The sequence below is a fragment of the Notolabrus celidotus genome, chromosome 19 (assembly GCF_009762535.1).
Source record: "Notolabrus celidotus isolate fNotCel1 chromosome 19, fNotCel1.pri, whole genome shotgun sequence".
In the NCBI taxonomy this organism is placed as follows: Eukaryota; Metazoa; Chordata; class Actinopteri; order Labriformes; family Labridae; genus Notolabrus; species Notolabrus celidotus.
The window spans coordinates 15,782,776-15,801,213 of NC_048290.1; the positions used below are offsets into that span (position 1 = coordinate 15,782,776).

Below are 18,438 nucleotides of genomic sequence, written 5' to 3' on the forward strand. Positions count from 1 at the left end.
GAACCCTGACACACACAAAGGGGCACACAAGGAGGCTGAACACAACATTTAGGAGACTAAAGACGCACTATAACCTGTTGACAGCCACACGCCTGTATCTTAGTCCTAAATATTTAATTTCAACTAGTTTATATTTGAGTTTTAACATCTTTATCCTATTTCCCCCCATAAAAGTTCATCTAACAATCTAATAAGTGTCCCTCCTTCTTTCTGTAAACTTCCTCTGTGTTACTTCCTGGCTTTCTGTCCCTGTTTGTCCTGTCTCAGTGCCAGACTTCACACTAACTCCGAGCAGACTCTGTCTGAAGTGTGTTCGCTCTGGAGAAGTGACAAAATGAAGTAAACCCAAAGATGTCGATATAAATCAGTTTGTTTTGCATGTGTTCTTAATAAACTACTGTCCCACGATGCATTGCACAAAGGAAGAAGACGAGCTGCTCAGGTCTGAAAACCATCAAAGGTCATGCAAACCTTTGATAACCTTCTTCTCTGAGCAGTGGGAAACCAGATACAGAGTCGCCGCCCTCTGTGTGTTTCTTTTAGTTTTTAAATTTTCCTTGTAATGCATTTTAAGGGAATTTGTGTAATTACTTTATCAATCATATTGCTAAAACATGACTGTTTTGCCACCATCATTATTGTAATTGTTACTGGAATAAGTTATTTTCAATGTGTCATTTTCATTTTATATTTTTATGAGGAAAATTTGGCTCAAAGTTGTTTTTTTCCCAAACATTGGCTGTTATCGATACTTGATGCTGATTGGTCAGAACTCCATAACAGGTTCACTTCTCAGGAGCACACTGCAGCCAGGGACAACCTGATCACACACCTCAAATAAAACCAGTCCCCTGGAAGGAGACAGGCACATTTTACCAAGGTCTGTTGACACTGTGGCAATAACGTTAGTTTATGTTAGCGTTCTAAGGTAACCAATGAAGGGACACTATAATTTTCAGCTAACGTTTAGCTCTGTGTGCAACATTTCCATATCCTCAATTTGTATCATATTCCAGATATAGTTTTATACCTCTTAGGATGTTTCTCTGATTTTATAAACTTTACTTGTAATGCATTTTTATTTCACTTTATTGATCATATTGTTAAAATTACTGCTGTTGAAAGGATTATTTTAACTAGTAGCATGGTATGAGCTTTGGCATCATTGAAGATCTGGTTAAGGGAAAATAAACTTTGACAGACTTTGAAAGTTACCGGGCAGATAACTTTAATCAGGAGCAGCAGTCATATTGTGTATCAGGTAAAAATGGAAATGGAAAATGGAATTATTGTTATTATTATTAATATTATTATTATTAATATTATTATTATTATTATTATTATTATTATTATTATTATTATTATTATATTTTTTATTTTTTATTTGTATGTCTTATTCTTATGCCTTGTACAAAGAGAGCACAGTTTACCAAGTCAAATTCCTTGTGTGTTCAAGCACACCTGGCCAATAAAGCTGATTCTGATTCTGATTCTAAAATAGAAAAATGTTTAAGTTTTGACTTCACTGTGCTTTTTAGTTATCTGAGGAAATCAAGTTTTAATCAATAAAATCATCTCTACATCAATATTTCATCTCATCTTTCTTCAGTAGGTAGCCTGGCCAATAAGCTGGATAACACATAGTGAATATTTGGGGGCAGTTTGACCTTCTGAGATCCCAATCTACTGAAACAACAACCAGCTCACTATACATGATCTCTTACTGAGTTAACTTCTGATGTTTTAAAAAGAGTGACTTGTCTTTTTGACCATTTTAAAGGTGAAATAAGTTAATAAAAGAAAACCAGTAAATGTTAACTAATGTGACACAAAGCTCAGTTCTTTTTCTCCCACAGTTTTTATTAAGAGGGCCTCTCAACAAGCCCGTCAAGGTTTTTTGGCTCCTCCTGCACATTCCTAAAGTTAGTGGTAATTTATATTGTTGAATTTATCTGCTACATCCTGGCTCTTGTTATTGTGCAATACAACAAATAATAAAAAATAATGAATTATAAAGTTTAAAGAAAGGGAGGATTTATTCTCAGTCCTCTTGCAGTTTTTATTGATGGTTGGAAAATCGGTTAAGACATGCACTCCTGCCACCAACAGGCCTGGAGTGGAACAACACGGGTTAAATTGAGGACTCACAGGAAAACAATTCGTCCTCCTTTAAATAACTGTTTATAGGAATTAAAGCCTTGACTTGTGTTTCACACTGATTGCATCATTTCCTGTTAGTAAAAAGTGCATTATGACAAGTCGACAAGTCTTCAGAGTTATTGATGTCTGGAGATTAAGAACCAAAATGTTGATCCTTATTCACTTCACTTCAAATTCTACTAAAGTAAAATTCATGAATCATTTAAAAGGTTATTAATCATCCAACCTGCACTAGTGAGATTCAACTTGTTACTTTATAAATGCAATATGAATACATAAATAATAAACTGAGTATAGAGTCTTCACAGTTCATAATTATTTTGAAATTGAGAGAGAAACCACAGCTCTGCTACTGAAGTTTCTGCTGCCAAAAACATTTAATACACTTTATTTACAGCCTCTACCCACCCTCTACTCAGTGTGTGTGTGTGTGTGTGTGTGTGTGTGTGTGTGTATGCGTGTGTGTGTGTGTGTGTGTGTGTGTGTGTGTGTGTGTGTGTGTGTGTGTGTGTGTGTGTGTGTGTGTGTGTGTTCCTCTCTCTCTCTCACCTCATTACACACTTGGCTCTGGCTGTCGCCGGCTGAACTTTGCTGCCAGCAGACTCATTTTCAGCCTTTAAAAACGAGCTCAGGGCTAATTTGCTGCACAGCGCGCTCATATACACTTTTCCTCCTCCATATTCATATCACACACACACTGTGTTTATTTCACCCTCCTTGTTAGGAGCTTTAACACTCAGGCAGTGATGTCGATGTTCGCCAGCTGAGGTCTGACTCCACGTGTTCAACTTTCCCGTCCTCGTTCTCGCACAGTTTCTTTCATTTAACCTTCTTTTTGAAACACTCACTTTCTTTTTTTGCTCTTTTTATTTGATCCTCCTCGTTTTGCATTCCCTCCTTCTTTTCCTCCTCTACATGTCTGTCTCCTTGCTCATGTTATTCATTATTCTCTTTCTTAAATCATCCTCTTCTTCCTGCTTTTTGATCTTTCTTTCTTTCTCTCCTCCCTCTTTATCTTCATCTTTCTTATAACTGCCCACAGTTGTCTGTCATCTTTAATTTAATGCTCTCTTTTTTCCCTGTCTTTCATTTGCTTTCCTTTGTTCATCTTTTAATATTATTCTTCTGTTTCTGGTTTTATTGTCCTTCTTAGATTTATTTCCTTGATTCATGTCATGACGTTCTCCTCATCTTTATTTGTTGTTTTCTAAAATTCACCATTTACCCTTAAAATGATTTCTGCTGCAGTTATTATGAGTCTTATATGAGGTTGGAAATAATAATAACAATAATGTAGTGTGTTTTTTAGCTGTATGGATGTTTATGTCTGCAGCAGTGCATGCTGGGCCTGCGGCATTCGATGTCTGAGTCTTATATAGAAACACGTGCATGAAGAAAAACATCAGATACTGATACAGTTTGTTTTTTCATCACAGATCTTTGTTTGTTTCATGTTGTTGTTCACTAAATAAAAAATGTGATTTTATTTACTATTCTTTGTCGTCAATCAAAGCTTTGAAAAATATATATTATGTACAACATAGAATATAAAAAAACCAACCTCTGTACATCATACTGTGTGATGCTGGGTCTCTGTATGTCTGTGTCTGTGTCGAGTCTTACCGCGGTACGGGTCAGGCTGGTTGAGGTCCGGCGAGGTGGCCGACTGAACAGGAAGCTGAGGCACCGACACCTGACCGCCCATCGAGTGTCCGGCACGTAGACTGCTCACACCGGCGCCGTCTTCTCTGTGAGATCCCACCTGATGAAAAACAACACAAAAGAGAGAGAAAGAAGGTGAGGCATCAAATTTACACGTCTGTAGCCTGGGCTGAAAGCATCAGAGCTTAAATATTTGACATTTCTAATAAAGGCTTTATCTGCAAGGAAGTTTCAGGACCAGTTTCCGCTGAATCATTGAAGCCAAAAGTTATAGAACATTTGTACTATGCACAAAATTATTCAAACTAGCAAAACAAAAAAACTGCAAATAGTGAAGCTTAAAAATCAAAAAAGCTTTGTACATAAAAGATTTTAAATGATCGATTAAATAATCACATGTAAGATTTATTATGTAGATTATTATCTCATTATCTTTATATTTTAATCACTTTTTTTCAAATTTTTTTAACAGTTTATAGTTAATTTATTATTATTTGAATCCTGAGTTGGGTTTTTTTATGTCTTGGTGGTTATATGCAAAATTAAAATGTTTTAAATCTTGCATGTCTTAAGATTTTATTGTTGCTTATTGCAGTTTTAATCGACAGAGATTAATTAGGACCAAGTGCAATACTTGTATCTGTGTATTTTAGTTCAAGAATGGAAGAAAAGAAAATAATAACATCTCTAAATATTAATGAGAAATGGCACCAAAATATGTCCAAAATAAATTAGGTAAAACTCTTCATTATAAATGTAAAATAATTAATGTTTCCTTCATCTTTCTGTCTCTTCATTTTCTCTTTCTTTTGCTTCCAGATGTTGTAGTTCTGTAATCGACCTGCTGAGGGCATCCTCTGCCTTTATAAGACACTCACAATATCCATCTGCCTCTCTCTTTTCACACACTCAGACACACACACACACACACACACACACACACACACACACACACACACACACACACACACACACACACACACACACACACACACACACACACACACACACACTGTCCCGCCTGATGTTTTTCCTCTATTTTTCCATTACAGTAGAACTGAGATAGGTGCCCTGCTTCTACACCCTGCAGGTGCTCATGTGTGTGTGTCTCTCTCTGTGTGTGCATGTGTGTGTATTTGTGTGTCCAGGTACATGTCTGCATGTCTGACATATTTATTAACAGTTTTTTTTAAATCCAGTATCGTTTCTGTTTTTCATGTTTCAGAGAAAAACTGTAAGAGGGCATGTTTTTTTTTTCGGTGTGTGTTTGTGTGTGTGCTTGGTTGAATCCTATCCATCTGTCTGCCACACACAATCACACACCCACAAGCTAACACACACACACACATACACACACACACACCCTGACACACTACCACACCCACACACAACAGCACAACAACTGACAATTATCTTAATGCCCATATGTTTAATTGTGGGATTTCTAATTCCCAGAGCACCGAGCAGCTTCCAGCAGGGACTCACTGTTTTGGCACGAGATGGATTCTCTTTGTGTGTGTGCGCGCGTGTGTGTGTGCGTGTGTGATGCCAGCTTCCCAGTGGCATCCTGTGGTTCTCTCTCTCTCTCTCTCTCTCTCTCTCTCTCTCTCTGTCTCTTTTTTCTCAATCTTTTTACTTTGAACGTGTCAGCAGGACAGCGTCTGTGTGTGAATCCTGATTGATATTTAGATCTCTTACTGTAAACAAGAAGCCGGTATGGAGATATAATGTAAAGGTTGGAACAGCAGAAAGCTGACTGGCATTGTGGAGGGTCTTTATCGGGTTTGAATCTGACTAAATGGCCGTTTTATTTTAATTAATTACTCATCATGCTCATCTCTGCAGATTTTGGGGAGGGGGCGGGGTTATTTTGTCAGATTAACAGACAGCGGAGAAACAATTTCACTAATGTCGTAATCAGTTCAGTCAGGGCTTCCGTATAAGTGAGCATCTCACTATCACACGCTCTAATCAATCAATCAGTTTTCACTTTGGCAGCACTAATTCAAAGAGCAAAAGCTACGTCATGTCCCTTTAGATGTATAGCAGGTCTAGACTGTAACTCTGCCCCTGTCAGTCATGGACCCTTGGAGTTGCCCCAACTCATCACACACTGGATTTTGAACACTTAGTTTAAACTGGGCGAGGAGAAGAGTAACCTTCTCTTTCATTACCCACAATACTTGGTGAAGATTGGGTTCAGTTTCATAGCAGCTCATGTGAACTCAAGTCTCATTCAGGTTTGTTGAGCTGTGGTGTTGAATCAAACGCCATCACCTGGGTCAATCATGCCCTTACGTGAGACGCAAAAATGCCGTGGTAAACAAACACTTTATAGTTGGGGTAGTTTAATTTTTTTAGCCCCGCCCACAAAGCTCTGATTGGCCTGGTTGCTTTGTTAAACTGGGTAAACAATCGCTAATCAGCTCACTTTGTGTTACCAAATAAAAGTGTCACGCAAATGACTTTCTGTGCTAATTATGTTTGCAAAAGAAGCGTTAAGTCATATTAATATTCGTACAACTTCATGTTAAAATACACGACTAGTCTGTAGATTAATACCAAAGACATCATAACTATGAAAGAACATATATGGAATTATTTAATGAACAAAAAAGTGTTAAACAAAGCAGAATATGTTTTATATCTTAGATTCTGTAAACTAGCCCCCTTTTTCCTTCATGACAGCTTTGCTCACTCTTGGTATTCTCTCAGTCTGCTTCATGAAGTGGTCTCCTGGAATGGTTTCTAATTAACACGAACCTTGTTAAGAGTTCATTTGTAGAATGACTTGCCTTCTCAATGTGTTTGAGACCATCAGTTGTGTTGTTTAGAGGTAGGGTTAGTACACAATGGATAGCTCTATTTGACTACTGTTGTAATCCATATTATGGCAAAACCAGATTATTTCATAGTTATGATGTCTTCAGTATTAATCTACAATGTTGAAAATAATTAGAATAAATAAAAACCATGGCATGGTGTGTCCTGGCAGTGTATACATCTTCTGTTATCCGAATATAAAATATATATAAGAGCCTTAAATCAGACCTTAAAAGATGAAATTCCTCAGACATATTTTAAAGTTTTACAGACACCTGAATGATCTAACATTTAGTGACACAGTGTGTTTCTGTTTTATACTGTAATATGTTAAACATAACATAACAATTAGCGAGTCCAATGAAGTAAAAGTAAGAAAGTCTGACTTTGAATGTAAGGCAAGAAAAACTTGTGTTCTTAAAAAGCAGGCAGGAGTCAGTGTGGACTTTAAAATCAGAGTTAAACGATACAGAAACAAAACACTGCTGATGTAAAGTACTGTATCCATAAGGTGTTGTGCTTTGGACACTTTTGAAATATCCTGATAATACACAATAACAATTATCTGACTCTTTTGTCATCTTGTATGCTAACCAAAGTGTAAATAAAGTTAATTTAAAAAACCCAATCCCTCTGTCTGTCTGTTAATCCAGCTGGCTGACGGAGAGGTCTTGCCCACCACATGCCAAACTCCCCTCTCGCTCCGTGCAAATATCACAAAATGTCGACCGGCTTGTGTGTGTGTGTGTGTGTGTGTGTGTGTGTGTGTGTGTGTGTGTGTGTGTGTGTGTGTGTGTGTGTGTGTGTGTGCGTGTGTGTGTGTGTTCCTTTGTGTGTGTCAAACTGCGTGTTGTGTGTGTGTATCCGTCCATACATCTGACTGCTCCCTTATTTATTATTTTCCTCCAGTCTTTCTCTCCGTCTTTCCTTTCTTTCCGTTCTCTGCCTTTCATCACTGCCTGGATTCCCAAATGTAAAATGGCAGCAGAGAGGGAGACAGAGAGGCTGTTGTACATTTTTAATGGAGGGCTTTTATATTTTAACGAGCCTTCTTTCTCTCTTGCTTAATTTAGTTCAATGAGGAGCGAAGACGAGGAGACAGACGGAGGAGAAAAATATAAATAAATTACACATAAACTGATCTAGCTCAGGGAGTCATCAGGAACAGCCACACCCACTCACCCAGCAACTTACAGGTTAAAGACATCTGATTGGACGACTGATAACAGTATAAAGCTTTAGTGAAAAGTTCTGATTATTTCATCCTTAATGTGAAAGAAAACTGAATACAAATCTGCAAGAGGAGCTGAAAATCAGATCATGCGTTTGGAATATTTTCGCTTTTGAGATTGATTCAAGTACATCTGTGATTTGTGTATTGACAGCTGGACGGTACAACTTTCTTGGGACGCCAAATTTGAGGATCAGATCCAACAAATGCAATGCCACATGGATTTTGTAGTGATGCTATATAGCAAAGTTTCAGGAGCAGGACTTCCCCTCGACCGCACCTCCTCTGACATTCCCATACATACATTCTGCACCCTTCCCTTTTCTCTCCATCTCTTTCTGTACTCCTGTCCTCAGGGCCCCGAGGAGCTACATCACATCCCGAATAATCCGACAGCAAGACTTTTTACAACACCAAATTCAACCTCACCGTTCCAGTGTAATCATTAAATAACAGTCAAACTGCACCCTGTTGATGTTTTGGTCCTTGTGCGTGCAACAGGCACAAAGTGAGTGGTGTTTTGATTTGAAGAGTGCAGCTCAAACAATCAATAACCAGATATCAGAGTGTCCTTGAATGCACTACCAAGAAGAGTTTTGGTAACTGCTCCTGTTTTAACGTCACAACAAAGGTCAGCAGCTGCTGCATTTAAGAAAAGGCCAAAATCAGCCTTTTCTAAAAGACTGCTGAAAACCAGACTCACAACAGAGTCCTGTTTGACGAGAGGCAGCTCATGATTGCTTTTAGCAACCCCTGAAAACATTTTGACAGTTTAAGTTTTCTGAATACAACTCACACGAAATTTCACAGAAACACAAAGAAAGTAACTGATCGCCGCAGCTGGACATCGTCATCCACTGTGTTCTGCAAGTTAAAATTACTTTTACTTTTTTTATTTGAGTCTGACGGCTTCAAAGAAAGAAATGCAATTGTTTATTCTGGTTAAAAAAAGCATTTTTAAAAAATCTTAAAATGGAATTTTAAACTCAGACTAGCTGATGAGTCTAAACACAATTTATATCCCACGTCGAAAACACCAGATCTCAGCGTCTGCAGGTAACTGATGTCAAGTTAGTTTGCATTGTTTGGCTACCATTTGCAGAGCTAGCACCACCAGCCTTCAGTCCTCCTTGCAGGTTAACGTCCTCATGCCTGTGCTGGTTCCTCATTGCTCTAGTTAAGAGGTTACATGTCAGTTTAACCAGACAGAGACATACAACTTTATCTCCATTTACTACAAACTGCAACGTGCTACAAGATGCCATCTGTCATCTTTGCAGCTACGCTACAGCTTGGAAACAACATATCACAATGTTATGGGGCCTAAACAATACTAATATTAATGATGGTTTAATAACTTATAATTTCTGTGCCGACTGATAAGGGTAACTTTTAAATGTCAAGTCCACTACATGGGAACATCCCTAGCAGGAATCCTTAATTATTTTCTGGTACTTTTAATATCAATCTGTACCAGTAGTGACAAAAACTGCAAAAGATATATTTTAAAACTTTTATTCTCTAAAGATAAAGAAAGTGTTTTATTTCAAAGAAGATAGAAATAAAAGGAGGCAGAGGAGGAGAGCGGGTGGAGGTGGTGCTGAGTAGCTGTCATCTGTAATGTTGTTGATCAGTGGGAAGTGTCATCATTTAAAACGTGTGAGAGAGTGCACTGATTACACAGGAAGAAGAAGAAGAGGAGGAAGAGAAAGATGGGGATTTCTGGGTCAAGAGATGCCACACACACACACACACACACACACACACACACACACACACACACACACACACACACACTCAGATTTGTCATGTAGTTGTAAACAGCAAAGACAATCCATCTGCTGCTGCTGCATCACGTCTGAGAGAAGAATCAATGCTGTCAATTCACTAACTCTGTTAATTCTGATATTTCTGATCATTGTCACAGTCAGAAAAAAACAATCCTCACAGAGAAGCAAACGAAGGGGAGAGGAGGTGCAGCACAGGCAGGGGGATCATGGTAAAATTCAACAAAACAAGGACGACACACAGCATGGATTAATTACTCTCGCTGTGTCATTTTCTACACAAAGAAGAAGTCAAATCCTGCATCTTTAGGCTCATCATTTTTGTATTACAAGTAAAAAGCTCACTGAGATGCACAGGGGTTCATCCTCAGGGGAGCAGGACCTGTAAATGCAACTTTTTATTTTCTTTGCATTCAAGAGAAAAGTTGTCCTGTAGGTGGCACTAGAGGAACAGGCTGCAGAGTTAATTCAATTCTTCCTCTGCAGCGCATGCCTACGCACAGCAAAAGCGGAAATGTGGCCAGTAGTTGTTTAGTTTTCTGAATGTTTATTTTCTTAGTGAAAGAGCTGAATTATTTGAATAATTCAAAGTTAAAATTTACCTTTAAAAATATAGAATATGCTGTGACCACATGGAGGACTCTTTGTTCAGTCTTATTTCATAAATGCAAGCGATTAAGTCATGTATGTTAACAAATTGGGCTGGAGTCTGTATTAGTCTTACACGCACGCATGCATGCATGCATGCACACAAGCACACGCACACACACACACACACACACACACACACACACACACACACACACACACACACACACACACACACACACACACACACACACACACACACAGACAGGGTGGAACATTCCTTCAGCTGTACAGTCTCTCCTCTGTGCAGACTGAACACTTGACAGAAAGCACCTGCTATAATGTCAACACACACATACATGCTTGCACACCACACACAGAAATACACACTCACACACTGGGACCAGTGTTGAGGTTGGACTCGTATGGGAGGAAAATTAGTGCAATGTTTTCCAGTGGTGTGATGTGTATGTTTTATTTCTTCATTTCATGAACAGAGTGAAGGACAGCAGACGTGTGTGTAAGAGCGAAATGTCAATTTAGAAAATGAAAAATGAAACAGAGAGAAAGAAGGGAAGAGAAAGACGGAGAGCTGGAAACAAAATTATGATGAGGTTAAAGATTTTTGAGCAAAGTCTGGATGATCCGTTTATGGCTAATAAAGAAATGAGAACTTGTTTTATCGTTGGTCATGGAGCCTTTTTGTGACATGATGCAGAGAGACATGTAAATGTTTCTAAAAGCAAGTTACACATATCTGACATTTAATTACTATCTTTATTTATTCATTTTTAAAATACCTAGTATTAATTTCAGAAACATCACAGCTTGAACTATTTTGAGTTATGATTCATTTACAGTATTTTCCCCTTTTCAATTTTTGTTTTTTAGCAAAAGATTGAGTCATAGTACGTTATTTATCAAATTCTTTGTTTTTATCTCTGTTGTGTTGTTTTGACATTTCTTTTTTATTCAAGCAGAAACCTAAACAATGCCGTGTTAACAAATAATCACAGCAATTAAATTCTAATCTAATAATATTTTCATTAATCTTGTTATATCCATGAATGTAAAGGTCATTACCTCTTTACTTCATTAATATTTATGGCATGCAGCTTTTTAAACACAAACAGTAAAGGCACTTAAAAGCGCTGTATGCTAATTGAGGTTGCTTTAATTCTCTCCTTCGGGAACATATATGTTATGAAGAAAAACATGTACGCAGATTTATCATATAAATACAATAACTACATATATGTGAGGGATGTTTTTCTGAGGCACTGTTGTTGTTGTTCTTTATATTTGTTGTTGTTTACAATAATAACCGATAAAAGGTCACAACCAGGCCGTGAATAAAAATCTTAACCTATCACACCGTATGCTACAATAAATACTTTTTATAAACACGGAGTAACAGGTCATTGTCGGCTGTTTGTTCCACATCTGTTTCCTGCAGGTATAAAAGCTATAAATGTAACTGCATACAGCAGTGCAAATTGTAACTTGTAGTCTTTGGGGGGAGGAGTGTTACAGTATGAATGGTTATCACACACCTTAAACTCGACATCACCAGTTTGATTTGACTTTTTTAAACTTGTGTTGCACTGTTCATATTTAGTAAAAGTGAGAAATAACACTTTTTACAAGCCATTCATTTTTGAAGCAAGTTGTGTTTCAAGTCGAAGTATCCGATAGTATTAAGATCAAACCCTTATTGAAACAAAAAGGCTATAACTTAACCTGGAAAAACACAGGCTCACAATACAAGTGCATGACAATTTGTGAACAAGTTAAGCAGTTTAAGGACTAAATTATAAACAGAACCAATCATTTAATTTTATAAGTCTTAATGTAATAGTAATTCCTCCTTTTGAAAACCAGACCATCAATGAGTCATTAAAAGGTACAGTCTTGCCCCAGGCAGTAATCTGTTGCTGACTTATTATTATTATGTGGAGAAAACTTTACCCTCCTAAAGAGGGAAACAAATGTTTTATGTTATAGGTCATGTAAGATGTATGACACAGTTCTATGTTTCATCATCATCATATTGCAGATTTATTCTAACAGAGCCAAAACTGAAACATCACTTCCCTACGTTGCATCCTGCAAACAGCTGCGTTAAATCGCATGTTAGCATTTAAAAGAAGTTGCATCTATTTCAATGCATTTCTATAAAAATTAACACACTAGTCAGTGTTGATAACCCATCTCTATAAGAGCAGCAAACTCTGGTGTTGAAAAATTAGGCTTACAGGAAGGTGCAAAAAGCTGCAGTTCCTTAAGTGTCCACTAGAGGCTGGCTCCAAAAGCTAAGAATTCCCCATTAAGTCCCATGTTAATTTGTTTTACAGCAGAGTTAAACATGTTTACAGCCTGGTATTAATACAGTTTGGGATTTAAAGTGTGTCTCTTCATATAAAAAAACGTAACTAGGGTTGAATTCTTAAATGACATATCTGTTTTGATTACATTAAGGCCATAAGGGGCCCATCTCAGCTGCACCTCAAGCTGACAGTTATTTGGTTCCAATATAGCGTCTGCCATCATTGGGCTTCATAGCACCTCTGCAGAAACCAAAGGGTGACATCACAAGATTCATCTATGTTTCATACAGTCCACCGTGTATTATACATAGACTGCACACTGCTGGAAGTTTACCCCAAACCAATTTCCTCATATCTGCTTTGATATTTTTACATCAAATATGAGACATGATATTTTTTTTACAGTGGAGGTGGAGGGTAATGGGCGACAGTAGATTTCCATCAGCTTATAGAGTACTTTCAGGGACTGGGGAAAGAGAGGAGATGCAGAGCATTATGGGGCATTACTGTGTTTTTCAGCCAAGTGATGCAGATTACGATCCATTTCACTCACTGTAACTCTGCTTAATGGAGAGAAAAAGAGACTCTTCTGTCTCTTAACCTCTGCCCTCTTTTAGAGACAACCTCCAAACTGAACCGGGCTTAGATGCATTAACATAACCACAGTGACTTAAACACAGAAGAGAGGGAGGCAGACAGCGGTTATGGTTTGAATTTAACAAACGTATAATGACTGACTGAAATAATTAAGCATTAAAGAGAGAGGGATTGAAATGTTGGAAGATGTGTGTTTATCTACATGTGCACTGATGCATTAAGGTATTTGAATGTGCCTGTATTGTCTCCATGTCTTTGCATATGCTTCTTGCTCTCTTTTTCTCCCTCTTGCATCGGTCTACCACCTGTTTTCCCAGAGTTATGACCTCAGCCTAAAGGCGTCTCTGCTTAACACAGCCAAACTACATACAGCTGTGGCTTATGTGTGTGTGTGCGTGTGTGTGTGTGTGTGTGTGCATGTGTGTGCTGTGTAAAAGAGAGAGGCATGGGGCAAGGGAGAGAAAGAGAAGGATAGAGGAAGGGAAAAAAATGCATCAAGTCACAAGGATGAAAACAAATGTGACAGAGAATATGCAACTGAGTAAATATGTACTAAAAAGGTAATAAAGCTGCGGAAAAGGGAGAGTTGCATCTGCATGGGAGTAAACAGAAAACTATAGGGGGAGGAAATGAAGACAGGGAGGGGAAAGAAATTGAAGGAGTAATGAAGAGGAGGTGCGGATAAGAAAGGAGAGAAATAGAGTAAGAGCAATATTTAAAAAGTTGAGAGTGAATGTTTGAATGAAAAAATAAAAGCGCAAGAACATTTTCCAGATGACTTCACTTCTTCCTCTACCTTTATTATTTCTACTTTTCCCTCCTTTTTCTGCACACTACTGCTGAGCCTCATTCAGAGCAATTGATTAAAACTTGCTGTGTATGCTGAACAGTCTCGATTTGGGAACTGGGAACCAATCCTCCATCCCCCAAATGCAAATCAATGATCTGCTCTTTAAGTCTACTGGTTTTAGTTTGTTAACTTTAAACGTTGGACAATCTTTATCTTTTGTGAAGATTATAACGTTGCTTCAAAATCTTAGGAAATCTGAAAATCTCACAGAACTGTCAACCGTCACAGAAATTAAGGAAAGGCTTCGCACATCAACTTCAAAGGACAGATGCGTAGAAGAGAAGTGAGAAGAAGCTCATAAAATTTGAGTTGCAAGAAAGGCAACATTTATTACATGTTTGCCTGATGGAGGTCTAGCACCAAAACATTACCACCAAACTTTTTATTTGCAAGTTGGACATTGTGCAGGATTCTTGCAACTTGAATGGACACAAAAATCAAACTGATTATTTTGTGACAGTGTGTATTTTTTCTTTACTTCCGATAAAAACACTCCCTTGTTATTTGTAGTGGCAACTTTTATCAAAAAACTTCTTGGCCACTTCTGCAGGACGTGATAATTCTGACTCATGCTTTGTAAAAAAAACTCAAAGATAATTGTATGTGTCCTTTGTCAAACCGATGACTCTGAAGTTTGTTCTAAATCGTATTTCTCCATGGAAACATTAGCTGACCCTTAAAAGCATCAGTGTGTTTGGGCTCGTAGCATTATAGACATGATTTTTGTGACTATACTTAGACATTTTGATGAGATTGTTAAAAAGAAACTCTTAAGTTAGCAGAGAAACTCAGGAAACAAGCAGCTCCACTAACGAATCACTGCAAAAAGTGAGTCCCCGCAATGTCACTTGGCTGTTAGGTTGGGGTCCCCCCAATGCCACATAAACCAGCACACTCACACACTTGTTGAGGATTTTTAAGATCAAGAATTTGTCAATGATTTTTTTTTCAAAGGGTGTATTCAATGTATTCTTATTTGATATATTGTCCTTTTAACTCTTTCAATGTAAAAGCAAAACTCTGATGTTATAAAGCAGAAACACAGTTCAGCTCCTGCTGCGTGGTTGTAGTGAGGGCGCATGTCTTCAGAGTTTGGCTTGGCACAGCGAGCGGACCAGCCCGAGCTCATGTGAAAGCCCTGTTACAGAGCTACTGTGTTTTCAGTCCTAATGAGTCTGTTTTTCTATCAGCCAATAATCCAGAGCCTGAATAAACACAAACAGGAGTCTTATAATGACAGCACAAGGAGCAATTTATGAGCTTCTGTATGTGCGCTTTTAAAGAGTCTGTAAGTAAACAGTGTTTTCAACACATATCCTTCACTCCACTGGAGTCTATTTTTCCACCGGTTGCATAAAACAGCTGAGGAATGTGTTTGGACCCATTTCAAGATTAAACTGAAAAGTGGTTTGTAAAGATATCACCCCTAACGAGAAGTTAACTTTTAATGTTTTCCTGGCCCTGAACCACGTGTCACTTAATAAAGTTAAATGCCAAATGTGTCTCTGGGGAGCAGAGAAGTGTTTTACAGTGTATCCAAACACAACACTGAAAGTAGTTTGCAAGTATTTCCCTTAAATGTGAAGCATTTTCTTTACCACAAAGTTGAAATTAAACGATGAAGCCAAACACTGGTCAAACACTGCTCTCTGTTCTCTGCTTTAGTCAGAGTTGGCAGAAAGGATTGAACCCCACGACACATTTTCTCACCACTTTGAGGTTTTCCCTTTTTAATAACTTGGTTTAAAAAACAGGAATTTATCAATGGCGCAGGATGAAAACAGGACTTGTGTTATAGCTAACTTTTTAAAATTTGACTGCAAAGTAAGAATTGTGAAAAAAATAATGAACCTTCTTCTTGAACTTCAAAGAATTATCCTTAAGCACTGTTTTATTAACACTGGAACAAAACGTAACACCAAACCGTCTTCTTCTCACCTTCTTTGTGGGTAAAAACTTTGAAAACTAAAATAACTTTTAGATTTTTATACCATAAAAAGGCGTTAATTTGACTTAGCTTTAATAAAATATCTATTATTTTGCAAACTAACAGCGTCATTGTTGCATCTTTTCTCTGGGAAAACCTTCCTCGAAACTGTTTACCTTTAGACATGAGAACATCTTAAATTTATGAAACAAATGCTACATTCTTGTGCAATAATCTTAAAGATGCATTGATAGGAAATAATAAAGCCCCTCAACAAACCAGGACTGCAATACATGAGAAAAATATGTGATGTGCAAGATACAAACAAATGTGTGTGCAGATTAACTATAACTCACAGACTCTATTTCAGTTACTGTTCTTAATGTTTTGCATATACCTGGGTTTGCTAAATTTTTTCACTTCCAAATTGCCAAAGATTTACCCGATGAGATGGTAGCTAGCCTTCATGAATGCGTCAAATGTGACGATAAAGATAGAATTCATTGCACAGACCAAATATTCATTCATTTTGGGGCAGCAGCAGCTGAGTATGCAGAGACTTGGCCTGCAAACTGGAGGGTCAGAGTTCAAGATCAGACATGGCACAAAGCTTGGAAATGGTCTTGTAGTTGGAGAGGTGCCTAGGCATTGCTGAGGTGCCCTTGAGCAAAGCGCCAAATCCCCAATTGTTTGGGGCACGCATGCACCGTCATGTTTGTGCATGTGTTGCATGATCAATTTGTGCTTAATAAAGTTTTTTCTTTCTTCTTCTACATACCTAATCACATTATTGCATCAAAACAGCGGAGACTATGGAAGCAAATGGGTACCAAAATTAAAACAAAAAGCAAATTTGAAAATTAAACTGCATTGACGTCACTTCCTTCTGACGGTGGAGGGGATCTCAGAGTGGAGCCTGCAAGAGAGTCGGCTGGACTGTCTTGGAATGCACCCATATTTGGATAATTATTAAGCATTTCTGTTAATGCAATTTAATTTTCAAATTTGCTTCTTTATTCTAATTTTGGTACCTATTTGCTTCCATACAGAGACAGGTTGCTAATACATTTAGCAATAACATTAATTACCTCACTCTCAGCCCCAACAACAAAATCCTGCTGATTTCTCCAAAGCTTCATGTCAGCCTCAGGGCCAGCATTAACTGTCCTATTCTTTTTGGTTGTGTCATCACTAACTTTTATCTTGGTGCTTTAAGTGCAACTTTCTTTACCAGCTAGTGACTTAAGTTGCCAACTGCTGAGCAAGAAGTCTACAGTGTGTTTATGAGAGCTTTTAGGCTGAAGACAGCTGCCTGCTGAGAGACTGAACCATTCAGAGAGTGGTCTCAGACATAACGAGGTAACTTGCATTAGATTTCATTAAAATCTATATTAACATGTGTGCATCAATGAGATTAAAAAAAGCAGAAGATACAAGTAAACACACAAGCAAGATGGAAGACAGACAAAGCAGGATATACATGTGAGTGTGTGTGTGTGTGTGTTTGTGTGTGTGTGTGTGGAGAGAGAGAGAGAGAGACAGCTGGACAGATATGCGTGAGAAGAAGATAATCTCTGTGGGAGCCGGCCAGCACTCACACACACACACACACACACACACACACACACACACACACACACACACACACACACACACCTCTCCAGCACAGGTGTTCTCCATTTAGAAAACAACACTTCAAAGTAAATACTTTAACAAAGAGCAGAGACGGAGGGACAGAACTTCTGAACTACTGTAATGGGAACAGAGTGAAGCGGCTGCTAGCGCCCTCTGGAGGCCGTAGAGTCTGTCGCAGCCACAACACAGGACACAAATAATGAAAACGGTCCCTTCAAGAGCCTGACGTATGACGTCACCGAAGCTGAGGCCAAGTCTTTGTAGAGAAGGAGAGGTGTTGAAGAGGTAGTGACAGTGTGCAGAGTGAGCTAGTTAACATGAACATCTGGTCAGTGCATGTGTGTGTGCATGAGTGTGTGCATGTGTGTGTGTTCACATGTGAATATGCACAAATAAACAGAGTGGGTCTGAGTGAACATGTCCAGGCATCTGAATGTGTTTACACTGGCTGTGCTCTCTCTCTCTCTCTCTCTCTCGCGCTCTCTCTCTCTCTCGCTCTCTCTCTCTCTCTCTCTCTCTCTCTCTCTCTCGCCCTCCTACCTCTCCTTATGTCACACAGCTGTTTGGTTCTTTATGTTTATTGATTCAAGTTGACGAAAAAGCCAAACTTAAATATGGAAAGCATTACTGCTTTCTTACTCCACATTTCAGCTCATTCTCCTTTCTTCTGATTCACCTCTCAGTTTCTTTCATTCACTCTTTTTTATCCCCCTTTACTCCTCAGCTCAATGTCATTTTATTTGTTCTCTACATGACACTGTACTTTGTCATTTGTTGGAACATGTGTGTGTCTATTAATCTTATTTACATTGCACTACATTAACTATCTTTGACAAAATTAAATGTTTTTG

General features: G+C 38.2%; 1 protein-coding gene across 5 annotated transcripts in view; it reads right to left on the reverse strand.

Annotated features, from left to right (window-relative positions):
- Positions 1 to 18,438, reverse strand: part of LOC117831332 (transcription factor 4-like) — a 263,290-nt gene that overhangs the window by 12,385 nt on the left and 232,467 nt on the right. For all 5 annotated transcript variants that reach the window (XM_034709977.1, XM_034709975.1, XM_034709976.1 and 2 more), the window contains one exon: positions 3,784 to 3,922. In XM_034709977.1, the coding sequence (XP_034565868.1) occupies positions 3,784 to 3,922 (139 nt within the window). The remainder of the gene's footprint in view (positions 1 to 3,783; positions 3,923 to 18,438) is intronic.